Source organism: Eurytemora carolleeae, unplaced genomic scaffold (genome assembly GCF_000591075.1).
Source record: "Eurytemora carolleeae unplaced genomic scaffold, Eaff_2.0 scaffold581, whole genome shotgun sequence".
NCBI lineage: Eukaryota > Metazoa > Arthropoda > Copepoda > Calanoida > Temoridae > Eurytemora > Eurytemora carolleeae.
This window is the reverse complement of record NW_019396491.1, coordinates 144,322-163,753: the sequence shown is the minus strand read 5'-3', so window position 1 is coordinate 163,753 and position 19,432 is coordinate 144,322. Positions and strand designations below refer to the sequence as shown.

At 31.3% G+C, this 19,432-nt stretch overlaps 1 protein-coding gene across 14 annotated transcripts in view; it reads left to right on the top strand.

The window, feature by feature from the left end:
- LOC111704262 (neuronal acetylcholine receptor subunit alpha-7) overlaps window positions 1-19,432 on the top strand; it is a 53,788-nt gene that overhangs the window by 19,637 nt on the left and 14,719 nt on the right. For 2 of the 14 annotated variants that reach the window (XM_023476448.1, XM_023476463.1), the window contains 7 exons: window positions 1,944-1,988; window positions 3,618-3,679; window positions 4,539-4,586; window positions 5,166-5,346; window positions 9,560-9,635; window positions 10,174-10,368; window positions 13,269-13,355. In XM_023476448.1, the coding sequence (XP_023332216.1) occupies window positions 1,944-1,988; window positions 3,618-3,679; window positions 4,539-4,586; window positions 5,166-5,346; window positions 9,560-9,635; window positions 10,174-10,368; window positions 13,269-13,355 (694 nt within the window). Of the gene's footprint in view, window positions 1-1,943; window positions 1,989-3,617; window positions 3,680-4,538; window positions 4,587-5,165; window positions 5,347-9,559; window positions 9,636-10,173; window positions 10,369-11,103; window positions 11,191-11,507; window positions 11,595-13,268; window positions 13,356-14,189; window positions 14,277-14,517; window positions 14,605-19,432 lie in introns of all 14 variants that reach the window. The other 12 variants (XM_023476458.1, XM_023476455.1, XM_023476459.1 and 9 more) reach the window with 9 other exon arrangements.

Here is a 19,432-nt window from a genome sequence, read left to right as displayed (position 1 = left end):
TTTTTATTTCATTTATTTATCGAGGATTAGAAGGATTTGATAGATAGATATAGAAAGATCACGCACCTCTGCCCTTTAGTAAAAGTAAATTCAAACTATATGAAGCATAAAGTCTGACCGCGTCAACCTTGTTGCACCGGCTAGTCCTGTCCAAGAGCTAGGTACAGTACAAACTGGGATCGAAAAAGTTGACCCGGCTCGGAAATTCAAATGTACTACTGCTGCCCGTGAGATATATATTTGACTAAATAAATTTGATGAAACCCTTGGAATTTTATCTTATAAAAAATTTCCCACTAATGAGACTACGACGAATAAAAAATTTTCAAACTTAACGAATGAGATAAATCTGTTCTAATTTACTTGATTTTAGAGCTATAACCCTTCAGCAGAATTTTTACTTAGAATTTGAAAATAGTTTCGTTTTTTGAGACATCCTTCGTAATAAATTTTTTTTATAAAGATCAATTTGATGAAATCCATGGTTTTCATTTGGACAGACTTTGATCATTTTGATGAATGATTTTTACCAAGTTGACTCAGGTCTTTTCCAGAATATTAAACATAAAAAATGGATGTTTTAATGTTTTTTATGTCCTCGAAAAACTTATCTTTTTAACTCATAAATGATAAAAAATATATAGGGACAACAACCCTATATGTACTCTTGGAAAATTATACATTACTAATAAAAATGCTTAGAGTTTTAAATATGTCTACACATATCTACAGATATATTTAAATATAGATATGTCTACAACTATCTACAGATATATTTAAATATAGATATGTCTACAACTATATACAGATGTATTTAAATATAGATATGTCTACAAATATCTACAAATATATTTAAATATAGATATGTCTACAAATATCTACAAATATATTCAAATATAGATATGTCTACAAATATCTACAAATATATTCAAATATAGATATGTCTACAAATATCTGCAAATATATTCAAGTATAGATATGTCTACAAATATCTACAAATATATTTAAATATAGATATATCTACAAATATATTCAAATATAGATATGTCTACAAATATCTACAAATATTTTCAAATATAGATATGTCTATAAAAATCTACAAATATATTTAAATATAGATTTTTCTTTAAAAATCTATAAATATTTTCAAATATAGATATGTCAACAAATATCTACAAATATTTTCAAATGTAGTTATGTCTATAAAAATCTACAAGTACATTCGAATATAGATATGTCTACAAATATCTACAAATATTTTCAAATATAGATATGTCTACAAATATCTACAAATATATTCAAATATATAGATGTCTATAAAAATCTACACATATATTCAAATATAGATATGTCTACAAATAACTACAAATATTTTCAAATATAGATATGTCTTTAAAAATCATACACATATATTTAAATAAAGATATGTCTATAAAAATCTACAAATATATTCAAATATAGATATGTCTATAAATATCTACAAATATATTCAAATATAGATATGTCTTTAAAAATCATACAGATGTATTTAAATATAGATATGTCTACAAAAATCTACAAATATATTTAAATATAGATATGTCTACAAAAATCTACAAATATATTCAAATATAGATATTTCTATAAAAATCTACAAATATATTTAAATATAGATTTATGTCTATAAAAATCTACAAATATATTCAAATATAGATATGTCTATAAATATCTACAAATATATTCAAATATAGATATGTCTATAAAAATCTACACATATATTTAAATATAGATTTGTCTATAAAAATCTACAAATATATTCAAAGATAGATATGCCTATAAAAATCTATAAATATTTTCAAATATAGATATGTCTTTAAAAATCTACACATATATTCAAATATAGATATGTCTAAAATATCTCCAAATCTAAAAACATATCTACGTATATCTATATACTATACCAGGATGAGAAGAATCAGTTGCTAATAACATGTCTTTGGTTGAATCTGGTAAGATTTGTTACCTGTAGTCCCTGTAGGGTTAGACCTCGAATTTTCATAGTTCGATAATTCTATCATTTCTAACTTTCTCGAATAAGTTGTATGATCTTTCAGTTTTTATCAAACTGTTAGAAATAATGAATTACAAATCATTGAAAGAAAAACTTTTTCTCTTTCAAAGTAAATTTCTTTCAATAACGTTTTGGAAGTAAAAAGAAGAATTTAGAACTATTAGAAAACGATCTCCACCTTCTGTTATATAAGATGTACATATCAGATTAAATATGTTTTGATGTTATTGTTATTTAGTTGTAGACGCCCTTTATACCCAATTTCAGAATTTGTTCTTAATTTTCTTCTTAAAAATTTAAAAGATTTCTCTTAAACTGTTTTCATGAACAATTCAGGGGAACAAAGTTCCCAACCGTGATTTAGCCAAGTTGGAACATAATCAAGGTTTGGAACTTGTATCCTCTGAAATAAGGGGTTTTAATATACTTAGCTGTACACGTAATAGATTTATAGAAATTTCATAAATCATTTTGATAAAAAGAAAAACAAAGCATGAACTATTAAACATTTTAACTCTTATTTCGAGGATGAGAAATTAAGAGTTTATTTGTACTTTTTTGGTTTTACATTTTCTATTATTTCTGAATAAAAAATATATATTTTGCTCAGGATTTCCAATCGGAATTCTGTTACGCACATTTAGCGCAATGATTGGAAACTGAAAAAAACGCAATTGTACCTAATTTCAAGTGACCTTTCATGCAAAGATGGAAATGTCCGATTTACTAAGGTACCCATGACACCTTAATCTGATCAAAAATGGAGGGAAACCCGTCGTTTTTATTTCTGTGAGTTTCTCCAATGTTTGTTATAATCAAGAAATGCGCAAGCCACATTCGCAGAGAAACCGCAAAAAAAGAAAAACAATTTATTCATACTTGATCAGACAGGGCTTTCAAGACTCAAGAGTACTGTTTTCATGGAGAGTCACTTGAATTTACGCTTACAATCCCTTTAACCGTTGGAAACCCTGCTTTAACCCTTTTACATCGATTATATCAATGTCAACCCTTGATGTTTTCTGTGCAGAAACTAGATAAATTGATAATTTCCCTACAATATTTTATTCAGGACTTATAATAAGAAGTAATTGCTTAAATCAAAATAAACCAAACATTTTTATAAGTAACACAAATAAGTCTATTTCACCCTTCAAAAATGTTCTTAAAGTCCTAGGCTAAAAAACTCAAATTAATTGTTATTATTTTTAACCCACTTCAACAAATTTTGAATAGTTTTAGTTATATTTTATCGGCGAAATTAACATTAAACTTGGATTTCTTAGTAAACATTAGACTAACAATTTTGGACATTTTGGGTCTCAGGGACATTCTTGAGTGTAAGATATTTAACTTGGTAAACAATCCCTTTAACAAATAATAAAACATTAAAATGATGAGATTTTAACTTTTTAGCTTGAAAATTAGTATTTTCCAGGCTAATATTTTTAAATACATGAAAAAAATACACTTTGTATTCATTCATTTACAAATACTGTAAGGGTCAATAATTTATTTTCTAAATACGATAAATAATTATTGATTTTAATATTTGTTTGTAAATCAGGAGTGGGAAGATTATCAACTTAAGTGGAATAAATCAGAGTTCGACGGAGTTGACAGTGTCAGGTAGTAGCTCTTCATTCGGTCATTTGGTCATTCAGTCAATCGATCATTCGGTCATTCTATCATTCGGTCATTCGATCATTGGGTCATTCGGTCATTGGGTCATTTGATCATCCTATCAGTTAGTCATTCGGTCATTCAGTCATTCGGTCATTCAGTCATTCGGTCATTCAGTCATTCGGTCATTCAGTTATTCGGTCATTCAGTCATTCGGTCATTCAGTCATACGGTCATTCAGTCATTCGGTCATTTGATCATTCGGTCATTTGGCCATTTGGTCATTTGGTCATTTGGTCATTTGGTCATTCGGTCATTTGGTCATTTGGTCATTTGGTCATTTGGTCATTTGGTCATTTGGTCATTTGGTCTTTTGGTCATTTGGTCATTTGGTCAATTGGTCATTTGGTCATTTGGTCTTTTGGTCATTTGGTCATTTGGTCAATTGGTCATTTGGTCATTTGGTCTATTGGTCATTTGGTCATTCGGTCATTCAGTCATTCTGTCATTCTGTCATTACTTCATTTGGTTATTTGGTCATTTGGTCATTTGGTCATTCGGTCATTCTGTCATGCAGTCATTCGGTCATTCAGTCATTCGGTCATTCAGTCATTCGGTCATTCAGTCATTCGGTCATTCGGTCAAAACAAAAAGTTTTCTTTATTTTGGCGTTTTGAAAATCTTCAATCAAAATAAATCATCAACTCTTTTTGGTTGATTTTTAATCGGTGTTTGCATAATTTGTTCCATGTTGTTGCAATTTTTCGTGTTTACAAAATGCATAAATGATTTACCTTAGATGATCCATCATATTCCAAGGTTAGGTCTTTCCGAACCTTGCTCAATTTTTATTTTCTATGTTTAGGATTCATCCAAAGTTTTTGTGGACTCCCGACCTTCTGATGTACAATAGGTACCCTAGTGGTCAAACATGACCATAATAAAATTGAATCAATTATTTGAAAAAAAACTAATTTTGCTTAGCTTGTTTATAAAATGTACATTACTGACTAAAATTAACTTCTTCTGTATGAAATGCTACTGAGGGACATGATGGTAAAGTTTGCTCCGTGGAAAATCTGTAGATCTAGAACAAAGTGAAACGATCCAGATTTTCGAACTCCGGATCGTTTCTTCATGCTTGGAAATGGGCGTTGTTTTGTTTGCATGTGAGATTAGACCATGCATAATTGCTTGGTTTTGTCTCCGGGGTTTCAAGGAGGGATATAAGCAATGAATAAAGTTAAAATAACAAATGGCACGTAGAAAGGATTAGCTATTGTCCAACTTTCTCCGTTCTGTTGTTACTCTAGCTTAATGTCCTATGCTTGAATATACTCTTCTACAACATGTTACATATTCATCGCCAATATTTAAGGTGGTATAGAAAGACATTAAAATTATTGGTTCTACTATTATTCATGAAATTTTCTTGATTGTTCATCATATTTATGAACTTTTTTCCCGCGCTGACCATAGATTTTCTTTTAAGTGCTGATGAACAATTTGATGGAACTTTCCAAACCAATGTGGTGGTGTCCAGTGATGGAAAATGTCTTTACGTTCCACCTGGAATATTCAAAAGCACTTGTAAGATAGACATTACATGGTTTCCCTTTGACGATCAGCTTTGTGACCTCAAGTTCGGATCCTGGACCTACTCAGGGTGGAAGGTAATCCCAGGACATCCAAGAGCAGAAAGACTGAAAATCAAACCTGGAATCTACTTCTCTCAGAGTAAATTCATCCTGGGGTCGGCACTTTTCTATGAAACGCCTGAACTCAAAACTTTTAATTGAAGCGATTAACTGCTTAATCTGTTAAAAACAGATTTACGTGGCTTTTGAGTAGAATTGTTTGAATTACTTTGCATTAGCTATTTTTCAAACATTTTTGTAGTTACGCAGAGTTTTTAATCCAAACTAGCGGATGCCCAAGAATACTTCTGAGTAGTAGAAACATAATAAACAATAAGTACGAACTGATTTCTAAACGAGTTTTAACTAGTTCCGGCCTCTGGATGCTAACAGTAGGGGGGAAATGATTTTACGCGAAGAACAAAATTGCAACATTCATTTCGACTAGAATTGCAAGAATCCTGTTGTTAATGCAAATCATCCTCCAATTGTACTTATTAAAGTAAGTGAAATTTTGTTTCACTTACTTAACACAGGAAGAAATACAATTGAGTCAATTTAAGAGGTTCCTTGAGATTCTTTTTAGGAAAGGGACTGTGAGTGTAATTTCAAGTGACCCTCAATGTAAAGATGAATACCCGATTCACATCGGTACCCTTGAAACCTTTATTTGATCAATAATGTGGAAGATATTGTAGTTCTGATAATTCATATTTGTTTTCCTGTGGTGGAAATGTGCAAGTCACTTTTGTATAGAATCCACGAAAAAAAGTATTAAAGGGACTGTAAAGGAAAAATGAAAGTGGTATAGGCAGAAAGCTAATCACTTTAGCTCTCGATCGCGACCCATGAAAGTTATATCTGATGATCCTATCTCGAGAAATTGATTTACAACTTTGTCAAATTTATACGAAAATTAATATATATACAATTTTGTATAAAAGTAGTGGGTTTAATAAGATCAAATTCAGCAAATATGCAACCAATCTGAAAACGATGATATCCCAGAGAAAGCTAATTGTAACTTATGTTTACTCCAATCCTAATTTTATATTTGTTATTTCTATTTTTATAGATTTAATTCATAATATTATTTATACGTCCGTATTGCTTGACCAGAAATTCCACCAATGGCAGTGCAGTAAAGTGGTCACGTGATACAGGCGGAGACACGTGACCAGTATACTGCTCTGCCATTGGTGATAGTTCTGGTCACGTGATTTAAGTTTAAGATTTTCTAAATTTTACATATATGAAATTTTGTATAATTTTAACACAGTTTTTTATCAATTTCTCGAGACAGGAACATCAGATAAAACTTTCATGGGTGACGATCAAGAGCTAAAGTGATTAGCTTTCAGCCTATACCACCTTTCATTTTTCCTTAACAGTCCCTTTAAGTTTTCAAAATTATAAACATTGATATATAATTCAGACAAAGTTGTTAATGGCACCGTTGGGAGTTAGACACTGTCATCTTTTCATGAAGAGTAACATAAGATTATACTTAAACTCCCTTTTAAGTAGTGTTGTCAAAATAGAGCTAGAACTGTATATTCCAGATTCCAGGTTTGATAAATCTAAATCAGTCTAGATCTGTGTATAATAAACACTGTACAACTCAGGTTGTATTTTCACACGAATGCATGTAACTTTTTAAAATAAAGGACAACATTTTTTGAAAAATAATTTTTCACTTTTACTCACATTTTGGTGTAACCTTGATTTTTACAAATTGACAAAACTGTGCAAATCAAATGTTACTCAAGGGAGGTGTAAGATAGAACATATTCAAGAAACTGCTGTTATTGATTCCACTCACTCCTATGCACTGCCAGTTTATGACAGTGCATGGGAGGGGTCTAGAGTTATCTTGGAGTAACTTTTTTCTATCCTTTCACTACTCCCTCTCAATAGGATTTCGTTATATATTCTAAATTCCGCATTAACCCTCTGAGAGCGAGGTATAAAACTGTCTAAATATCCATTTTTTTCTCACTCCATAAAATAACAGAACTGGAGTTCTTAAACCCATTTTATTCCAATCCTTTTTCCCTAGTTTCCAGTGGTATATACGGGTATTAGAAACAGTGCGGCCTGGACCTGATATAGTCAATGGGAATGCCATGTATGCTACCCACAGTCTGGAGAACTTATTACGAAGGGTTTCTGCAGTTTACTCTGGTAGCAGAACAGAGTACACTACGGATTCTCTGGAGTCTCCTATACACTGCTTGTTTTTTATCTATTCCTTTTATACTTTGCTTTGCACATATGCCTTGTTCATTGCGTTCCTTTATGCTCTACTACTAATATATACGACGTTATATTTACTATTGTTACATACATTCATCAATATAACAGATTTGTTTAAACTTTAAGTAGTTAGTTAGTTTATAGAGTAAAGTAATATATTTCAAGTACTTTCAAGTATAAAGTATACACAGTGGGGCGAATGTGTGTATATATATACACATTTTTTAAACATCGAAATTTGTTGGAGGCAAATTTTTATATATACTAGGTCCCACACAAAATTTGGGCCGGATCGGCTCAGCCGTTTCGACGTTTATTGGATGCAAACAAACAAACAGACACCCAGACAGACAGACAATATATATATATAGATATAGATGAATATAAAGACAATAATGTAAAAAATGCTAAACTCTTGAAGAAAAGAGAATTATTTGTTTTAAGATTAATGTGGAAATTTAAATTTTTAAGCTTCGGAAAATATTTTCAAATTGAATATGTAAAATTGAAATATGGTGAAATGACATATATTCTATCAAAAAATGTGAATGTATTGGCTTGCAAAACATTTCTTACAATAGAGAATTAGAAGAAAAAAAATATTCTTTTCACATATCATTCAAAAATATCTTATCGTTAATTTAATCTTTATCCTAACATAACATGAGAATTAAGTGACATATTTCGACTTTTTGTGATCTACCAACGGAATTTCCCAGTCGTGGGATTTCCAAAATGTGCTCTGTCATTTGCTTTCAAAATTGACGTGTATTTTAGGAAAGGAATTGAATCTTTATCACAAACTCTGATTTTCTAATCCCTATATCTGTGCAACCTAATGTTTTAGTCCTCAGATATTTTTAACTATGAATCATATTAGATCAAATAATCTAAGTTTAAAATATCAAAGGTTTACGCAGGTCGCAAAGATATAGGATTGAGAAAATTTGAGTTTGTGGTAAAGACTCAATTTCTTTGTCATGATTTCAATTAAATTAAAAAGTCAAAATTAAGTCAAAATTGTAAAATATCCTTAAACTCTGTTATTATTTTAAGATACATACAGAGAAGTTAGACCCGATTTCAGAAAGCTCCTAAGGCGCACGACCATTTATTTGATATAATCTTCTATACTTATCAATCATTCAAAATCAATGACGATTTAAATGTCGTCTTTTAATTTACATGTTAATAAGACAACCTGTGAATAAAAATCTAAATTTAATCTCAATCAATCGTAGGATTTCATTGGGTACATATTCGCCCTATTTTTATTTATTAAAGTATATTCTGGACATATTTCATAATTCTGCACATTATTAATTTTTCATATTTCTGCACATAGTTCATATTTCGTATTTCTGCACATATTTAATATTTCATATTTCTGCATGTTGAATGTTTTATTATAGTTCTGCTGAATAATTACCTACACGAATATAAGGCATTGCTATTTCTGGAAAAGTTACTATGCTCCGGCACCATCACTTATAAAACGTTTTAGACCTTTGATAAATTTTTGTAATTTTTTTGAAGAAAAAATGAGTTCACAAGTTGTACTTTTTCATCCCTTGATATTGAATCTGAGCTAAAAAACTGAAGTTAGATGATATTCCATACAAACTTCGAGTTTTTAATCTCTAAATCTTTGCACCCATTTTCTAAGACCTTTGGTATTGAAGTCTTTGAAAAATGTTAGATTAAATAAAATGTTAAAGGTTTAAACCCATCAGATTGAAAAAATACAGGAATTAGAAAATTTTGATATGTGGAAAAAACTCAATCTCTTTGAGATGATTAGGCTCAACTTTAAAGAACATTTCTGTTTGTTTTATTACACCATCAAAATGTCAGACTTTCTAAGACTAAAATTTTTCATCGGCCTAGAACTCTGCAGTTGAAGTAATGTAGCACTAGCAACACAGTAGATTTAATTTAATAAAAGGTTGAGATTATAAAGTGTTTAAAGTGTTGACCAAAGTTAATTATTTAGCTGGATTTACAGTTAAAACAAGATGATGGTGGGGACATCAGTAGTTTTATCAAAAATGGAGAATGGGATCTAATAGGTAATATCCAAACTGTACATATATATTTATTCACAGTGTTCACTGAAAATAGGTTTCAAAGTGTGACCGGGAAGGGGGGGGCAGTAAAGCTGTAAAACTTGAATTTAAAAAAGTAGAACTTTCTAAAGTAGCATGGTCCATGGTTACAATAAACTGGTATGTCGAGGCTGTATCAAACTCAAAGTCCATGCATTAAACTCAAGTCCTTCAAATAGGTATGAAATAAGATTACCTAATTTATTAGAGACAAATGTTTTAGGGGTGCCTATTTTGCGGGTTTTAACACCAATACTTTTATCATAAAATATTTATTTTATGATGAAATATTACTTGAAATATTTATAATAAGCCTGTTAATAAAGTGAAATGAATTGTAGCAAGTAGAGTAATTTTGTTGTTCCAACAAATAATCATTTCTAACTCAAATACAACACTGAAACTAGTTTACACTTAACACTGTGGTTAGTCTAACTGTGTTATGTCTCCATGTTGGAGGGGGGGGTGGCTAGCCAATGCATGTGTGCATGAATACCTTCAGGTGTACCCGGGAAAAAGAACAGTGTGACCTATGACTGCTGCCCTGAACCCTATGTGGACATCACGTTCACAATTCACATCCGGAGACGCACTCTATACTATTTCTTCAACCTGATTGTTCCTTGTGTTCTCATCTCGTCAATGGCTCTCCTTGGGTTCACACTTCCACCAGACTCGGGAGAAAAGCTAACTCTGGGTAAGTCTAGAATCATTTTTATCTTCTTAATAACAATTATTTTTAGGACATACATGGTGCAGCATTTGGATTTAATATTCAGCTGTAGAGAGGATTTTATTAACACAATATATACTTCTAAAAACTTTATAAAATACATTTCTGCCCAGCACTAAAGGTACTGATAGTAATTGATCACTGAACCTTGATAGCTTTTATCTGCTTGAAAATACCCCTGAAAAGCTGATTCTAATTAATAATCAGGTTAATATGATTTTAGCACCCACATGTACATATTGTCACATTTGTCCAGAGTTGTGTTATTACTTAATCTTTCAGATGTAACGGTTCTACTATCTCTGACAGTATTCCTAAACACTGTATCTGAAACCATGCCTAATACGTCTGATGCGGTTCCCCTAATAGGTTCGGGTTTAGGACAAATAGCAAACTTTAATTAGCTGTATTTACACATTTATGCAAGTAGAAAACTACTCAGACAAATTTATGTTTTAATCAAGCAAAAAGTTCAATATTTGTGTTCAGGGTGTCAAGACACTACAATTAATTTGAGTAAAGAAGTATCTGTATTTTATACACATCACATAGCTTTAATTATTTATGCCAAGCATTGGCAAACAATGCATGGATTGGTCCATAAAGTTACCATGCTTTGAAACCAATGTATAAGTCAAGTCCATCACAATTCACTGCAATTAAACTAGGTTGCACTATAAACCCCATTTAACATTTTAGGTGTAACTATTTTACTCTCTCTGACCGTATTTATGAATATGGTGTCTGCTATAATGCCAAATACAAGTGATGCTGTCCCTTTGATAGGTAACCCCCCCCCCCCCTTCAGCTTTTGAACCATGAACAGATTGTGACACTGTTCAATGATGCTACTTTTAATCCAAACAGATCCAACCTCAATGTTCTATTCTCTGTGCTACATCACTGCATGTTTGCCCTCACTGAGAATATTATAAAACACTGTTGTCTTCCCTTTATAAAGTTAGGCTTGAGTTCCAACCATTTTAAAGCTGATGGCAGATGCAACATTTCATTTCAATGTGTGATCTAACTAAATTATCTTTTCAACTCAGCGCAGGGGTCATTGATGCATTTTCGAGAGTTGAATATTCAGACTTTTTTAGGGGTTACCATCCTTCTTTCACTGACAGTTTTCCACAACATAGTGACTGCCACCCTCCCTAGCGTATCAGATGCGATGCCTCTTCTAGGTACTAAGAGAACCCGATGCAACCATGTCTGTCTATTTTTTATAAATGATTTTCGAGCTGAACAAAATAAAGTGTTGGTTTCTATAAATAGTTTCACGTTTAAACGTCGTCTCATATCTCAAGGAAGTAATTTTCTCGTTGAATAATAAAAGGATACGAGTAGGCATGCCTAATCCAATTCATTTCTGATTCTTTTAAAAAATCTCTTTTTAATCTATCAAATTCTTATTCATTTATAGGTCACACGTGTCACAAGATTATTTAAGGGCTTTAGAGATATTAAGGTCTTACGTTTAGTTGAATAATTTTATCAGTGACTTTTTTTAACAACAATTAATCATCGATGTAAGACAAATTATAAATTCCTAGGTTTATCCTAATTAATATTAGATCCCTGTTTAAGAAGCGTAAACAAAGAAATAGATTTTTTATTTACACGTCCCTCAATACTTGAAATCTGGAAGGCAAAAAGTTTAAGATTAATAGAATGTTATTAACTTATACATTATTTAGAGCAATGTTCGCCAACTAGGACAATTTCTAAACACTTTAATCTCAATTCCCTTTCTAGTTTAAAAATCTAGATAACGAACATTTTCATTATATTTTGTAGATTTCTAATGAACATAAAATGCTATGCATTGAAGTTGTATGAATCAGGCCAATACATGATTTTATTGAAGAAATCTTACAAGTGCTTTACTTGGGCTGTTTAATACACAATACATATATTCCATTACTAGATATTTTCAATCAATTATAAAACGGACTTTTCGTTCTAAAGGTAATATTTGGAAACTTGTAAATCAATGATATCAACATTAAAAGAAACACAATTGTTTGTTTTCATATATCGAAGAAAATTATCTAGGAAAGGAATCGAGTCTTTATCACTAACTCAAATTTTTGGATCTCTATTTCTTTGCAACCTGTTGGTATTGGTGGTGTTTTGTTGTATTAATTCATAGTTTGAAATGTCTAAGGTCTACGACATTGGGTTGGATAGATATAGGGATTTGAAATCAGATTTTGTGGCAAAGACATAATTCCTTTACAAGCGACTCGACTGGCAAAAACGTAATTGTTATGTTGGTTCGAAAGTCTGCAGGATGGTTCTAACCATCTAGTCTACAGAACATGTTTTGGTGGTGACATAAGTTAAAGTTTTCTTTATTCTAAGAAACTGTTGTCGTACTTTTATTGATCCTACATTTAAATATGCATGTCCGATTCTCAAGGGTACCCTTAAGCCAGAATAACGTGGTTTTACTTGTTGTTTAGTTCTAATAATTTCCACATTGTTTCTAAAGGAAGAGATACTCAAGTCACTTTTGTAGAGAATGCTCAAATGATAACAATCAGTTTTCAAAACAAAAACATAGATTTCAAATCTAATCTTAATCAGCCAAAGCTTTTAAGGGTACTGTTGTAAGTCGGACATGTCACTCTATTGATGGAGGGTCACTTGAAATTACGTAATTACAGTCCTTTTAATAAAACTTTTTTGATAATAAAACATGAATATTTAATATTTTTTGCCAATGTATATGAACAACTTAAAAAAAAGTATAAGGAGTTGTTAAATATTAATGAATCATACCTAATAAATCTTCTGAATCCACGTGGTGATCTTAAATACTTAAAATCCGCTAAACCCTGTTGTTTCATTTTCAGGTGTAACTATATTACTCTCCCTCACTGTATTTATGAGTATGGTATCAGAGATTATGCCAAATACAAGTGATGCAGTACCTTTGATAGGTAACCCCAAAGTTAATGAGCAGAATTCGACGCTGTATCATATCTTTTATTATAAATATTTATAGCATAGATTTAGCCCTATGTACAATTCTCTGTGCGGCGTCATTGCATGCCTATACGCTCATTTAGAATATTAAACAGCACTGTCGTCTTCTATTGTTGAAGTAATTAAAAATGTAGATTTCATACTATTTGAAGATGACAGAGTTTCAGAATTTAATTGTGTGTAAGATTTATATTAAGTATCTATTTCTTTATAGTGCAGGGGTCATTTAAACATTTATTGAGAATTGTAGTTATTTTTCAGGGGTTAACATTCTTCTATCTTTCACAGTTTTCCACAGTCACGGAAACCCTGCCAAGGGGTCTCAGATGCTACACCTATCCTAGGTACAACGATCCTACGCCCCATCTTGTCTTTTTACAGTGATTTTTAAGCTGAACAAAATAGGTTGTAGGTTTCTACACTTTAGTTTTATGCTATTTTGAAATTAAAAAAAAAATAGATATGTTAAATGGTGTAAGCGCTGCTACCATACTTATATCTACATAGCAATAAGCATATTTTTAAAGGTCTATCTCAAAATTATCAGAAATACATTATAAGCTGTAAATCCTAGTTGAAGGTCAGTTTCTAGAATGTTTTTTATAAAAATGCAAAACTAGACACCTTTGATTCCCAAAGACTCAAAAAACAGTATTGCATGTTGCATTATGCTACAGCAACGTGTGAGAGTGTAAAGTAGAAATGGATCAATCATTTTGAGCTAAACCATAGATATAAAAATATCTTCAAAAATTACCCCCCCCCCCCCATTACATTTTCATTTTTAGGTGTCACTATTTTACTCTCTCTGACCGTATTTATGAATATGGTGTCTGAGATTATGCCAATCACAAGTGATGCTGTACCTTTGATAGGTAACCCATACCATCTATGGACAGGCTATGACACTGTTCAAACTCATAGAATTACATAGATTTAGCCCATTTACTTTGCTCAATTGTTGCATGGCTATGCTCTTGAAGAATCTTTAAAGATTTTGTCTTCTAAATATTATGTGTTATAATTAGGATTCATTATATTTCAGTAGAATTTGTTCCAGGATTCACAACAGGGTCTTCTCTTATGATTAAGATGCTAAGTTCTAGTTGTATTTAGGGGTTACCATTCTACTTTCACTGACTGTTTTCCACAACATAGTGGCTGAGGCCCTCCCAAGGGTATCTGATGCGATGCCCCTCCTAGGTACAAAAGCATCCCCCATTTTACCCTGTCTGTCATTTTTCACAAAATTGATTTTCAAGCTGAACAAAATAAATTGTTGGTTTCTTCTTCGCTTCTTCATCAAATATTAGGTTGAAAGTGAAATATCAAAATCAATTGAGCATATTCTGGTGCATGAGTATGATAACAACTTTTAAAAGGACTGTAAGTGTAATTTCAAGTGACCCTCCATGCAAAGATGACAATGCCCGATTTGTCTGGTCAGTATAAATTATATATCAACGTTTTTGTTTTTTTAAACTAGTTATTTTCACTTTCGGTTTCTCTGCGAAAGTGGCTTGCGCATTTCTTTAAGAAGCGATGGAGAAGCGCACAGTATAGAGACACACTTCTCGAAAAACGACAATATCTTCCAAATTTTTGATCAGAATAAGGTTTCAAGGGTACAGTTGAAAATCGAGTATTGTCATCTTTGCATGGAGGGTCACTTGTATACACGCTTACAGTCCCTTTAATCATTAAATATTCAGTAGATCGCTGCATCTTTTGAACACCATGCTGAACCCATATTGATAAAATGAATAAAAAACTCTTGTGCAAGTTTTTGGCGTTTTGATGCACTCTTCAGGTCAGTCGAGTCACCTATATTCACAATCACAACCACAGAAATCATATTTTTCGAAAAATATTCCTGCAACACAGTACATATATTACATTAGTCTGATTAAAACGATGATTCATTTTGCGTCCTGTCCCATTTTGTTGATATAGACTTTGTGTATGCTGTACAACTTGCTTCAGCTGCCTAAAATTCGGCGCGGTAGTTCGAATGAACAGGAGGTTTCAATGATATACCACGCATATAAAAGTTGGAGAATATTCATCTATCTGAAGGTTCTCTTCATATGTTCAGTGTACAGAGAGACATGAAACACAGCAAATGTGCAATTTACACATTATACAGACAGGCCCATTTTACACTGCCCTAAAAAAACATGAATAACACATAAAACTGCTTAAATGTCGTGTTCCTATTCCACAGTGTTATGGGTCTTAATGTAAGAAAAAAAAAAATTTCGAAATGAGCTGTACGTAACCAAAAAAACATTTATTCAGGCTTTCTACAATTTTCAACAATTTTCCTTATTCTACTCAACAGTATACTAAATATCTTATCTAATAATAGTCTAATTAGTTGGATAAACGATCCTATATTCAATTAAATTAATCTAATTTGAAGTGAGTGCCTTGTGTCTTTAGAGTCTTTAAGCTAGGGTCTCTAATCAGAATTCTGTTGCGCGGAATTGTGCTCGAATTGAAGGAATTGTGCGAAATTGCGAGGAATTGTGCTTGAATTGTAAGGAATTGCAATGAATTGTGCGGAATTGTGAGGAATTGTGAGGAATTCCAAGGAATTATGCAGAATTGCAAGAAATTTTGCGGAATTGCGAGGAATTGCGCGGAAATACTGGGGCTCGCAATTGCGTGCAAGTATAATCCACTTAGGTTGGAAAACCTACTTCAAGCTCTTAAAGGGACTGTCAAGGTAAATTCAAATAACTCTCTTTTCAAAGATTTACATATGTGATTTAAAATGGTATCCTTCAACCGTTTTCTTTTCAAATATGTTATTTCAACTCTTGTTCTAAAACAGCAACTTGCAGTTTTATGCAGCATGGAACAAAAAGGGAAATATAAAGAATTCATGTATTTTTAAGAAGAAAAACGTGTAAATCTTCCTTTTGTTGATTCGATAAAGGGCAAAAAGGCACCGCTGTGAATCGGAAATTTAATGAATTAAAGGGACTGTAAGCGTAATTTCAAGCTTGACCCTCCATGCAAAGATTGGAATGTTCGATTTACAATTGTACCCTTGAAACCTTCATCTAATCAAAAATGTGGAAGATATTGTCGTTTTCCTGACTTAAAAAGTGATAATGTCTCCATTGCTTCTTAAAAGCAAAAAATGCACAATTGTCACTTTTGCAGAGAATCCGCACTGGAAATTAAGAAACAATAACGTTGATATCAAAATCGCAATTGATCAGACTAAGCTTTCAAGGGTACCTTTGTAAATCGAACATTACCATCTTTGCTTGTAGGATCACTTAAAAGTATCCTTTAAATTGATGGTTTCTAAAAAACATCGACATTCGACACTCAACAAAAAAAAAACATATCATCCAAAGACTAAATATTCTATCGGAGAGAAAATAAAACAACATATCATCCAGAGACTAAATATTCTATCGGAGAGAAAATAAAACGCTTGTAATATTAGAAATGATTTATGGATGAACCCGTCCCAACAATATATTTAATGATTATTTGAACTAGAAAATCATATTTATTTGAATTTGTTCTTCTAAAACCTTAAATATTATATATTCTGCTTTCTCCTCAGACATAAACTGTGCCATAGAAAAACGTAATTTGGCGATATGTCTTTTCGAAAAGAACTGAGTTTTTGTTAAAACCTCAAATTTTCAATCTGATAGTGTATCTAAATATTTGTTTTTTCAAACTTAAATTATTTTATCAGAACAGAATTTCTAGTTCGAATATACGGAATTGGGCGAGAAAATCAGAGTTTGTGGCAAAATCTTAGTTCCGTTGTCCAAAAAAATCTGAAAAAAATACTGTAATTTGGCTTTTTCCATTGGCAATATTAAGAAGATAAAATGTATGGCGTCTTTGTTTTTATTTATAATGTTTTTCGATAATATTGTTAAGTCTTGTCAAGAATTTTGAAATCCATAATTGTTTTAATACAGAAAAGGAATTGAATTGTTGCACAAACTCTGATTTTCTACTTTCTATATCTTTGCAACCCGATGTCGTAGACCTTTGATATTTCAAACATTAATTCTTTTTAAACTACATCCAGGGATTAGAATATAGGAGTAACTGTTGCAAAAACAAAATTCCTTTTTAACTGTTTTTTTTTCTTGAAATTTGCCTTGGACGTTTTTGATGCATATCAAACTCATTTACCTAAAAGAACTATGACACAAATGGTTTCCACTCTCTAGTATCACTGATAGATACTTTCTTATGATTTAACTTTTCTTCATTTTCTAGAGATTTTTAGTAAATTTATGAAGTTACAAATATATGAATGTTTTTGGTGGACAAGCTAAAGTATAACTCCAGCTATAAAACTATAAAACACCCAGCGTTGCCCAGGTTACTTATAGTTACGTCCGCCGTTTACCCGCACTTGGTCAATTTTGCCGGGAAACTAAATTTTTGCTATAAATGTCGATCCACTCAATTTAGAATCTTTAAACCAAGCTAAAAACATTCTCGTGGTTTGATTTGAGGCATATTGGTCCATGGTTTGTGAGTTATAATCGGACATAGACACAAACAAACAGAAACTACAACGTTATAAATGAAATATTTAGGATTCTATACTGTAGGCAGGAAAATATAATTGTCTAGGGTCATGTGTCTGTTCTCCGTCTGTCTGATAGAAATATATACAATATTTTGTTCAGCTTTAATGTTTAATGTAAAATGACCCCAGCTTTTCCTATAAATTGCTGTTGTGACGTAGAGTGGCCCTGGGGAGGTATAAAAAATTATTTTTGTTTGTTTTGATGTAGTTTTTTTTACATTTTATACCTTCCTGTTCATCTACCCTAAACTGCTAGCAACATGCTTGCACTAAGATTTCTTGAAGAAAAAAATTCTGCTCCTCGAATTTCTTGTTTCTAAAAGTTAAACAAAAGTTGAAAAGTTAAAACGGGGATGAAACATAGTTTAGAACAATCTTTACGGTTAGATTAACACAGTTGAAAATTAAGTCTAGAATCTCAAAGGAGTTCTCTGCTTGAGTTTAGTCAATTATATTTTGTTATATTAGTTAAATATGCTTTAATAAAGTAAAGAATAAAAAGGGTTTAGGATGAATAATAATTGTTAACTCATCGAAATTATTAATAATTACTCAAAAGAAATTAAAATAACCCGTTTTCTGCAGATTCCAAAAAATAAAAAGAAATTTGATGTCACAAACTGTAATTTTATAATCCGTATATCTTTTCAACCTGGTGTCGTAGAACTTTAAATTGTATCAGAAATAATTTTCAAACACCGTAAGGTTGCAAACATATAGGAATGAGAAAATTACAGTTTGTAGCGAAAAACCAGTTCCTCTAAATTTTTCACTGAATATCTTATTGAAAGAATTCCGGGGCCTGTGGAAAACAAAACTATCTTTACGAAAATGTTAGAAAATAATTGATTTATAGTGTACTTATTATTATTCATCAAAATGTTTCCATCTTTTATTTTTCATAAACTCTTTTTTGAATTTAATCTTTTTAATTAAAAAATTTTTTTTTTCTTTTTTCTATGCTTTTCAACCTTTTGTGAGTCCACGAAAATTTAATTTCTGAAAAAATCGGTAAAATCTTTTTAAAAAAATGTTGAGTTTATTGATATTTTACGAATCATTTTCCAACGATTTCATTAGAAATCGGATTTCTGATTTATAAACAAGTCTTACAATTGCATGTCTCTTTGAAGTCACAAACGTTTTGAATTATATTTGTTAAACCCTAACAATATGAGTTTGTTGAGACCCAAACATGCATGATTAATGTTGATCATATCTTTTTCTATCTATAATTTACTGCCTAATTAGGTTTGAATGCATGGTAAGTTTATGTAAATTATAGTTTAGCTAAAGCTGGTTTAGTTAAAAAATAAAGTGGAGTTGGAAACTTATGAAGACAGTGATGAAGATGAACTAGAGATGACTGGTTTAATTTTATTCAAAATTTTTAAAGGAATTTATTTTTTGCTACAAACTCTAATTTTTTAATCCCGATTTCTTTGTAAC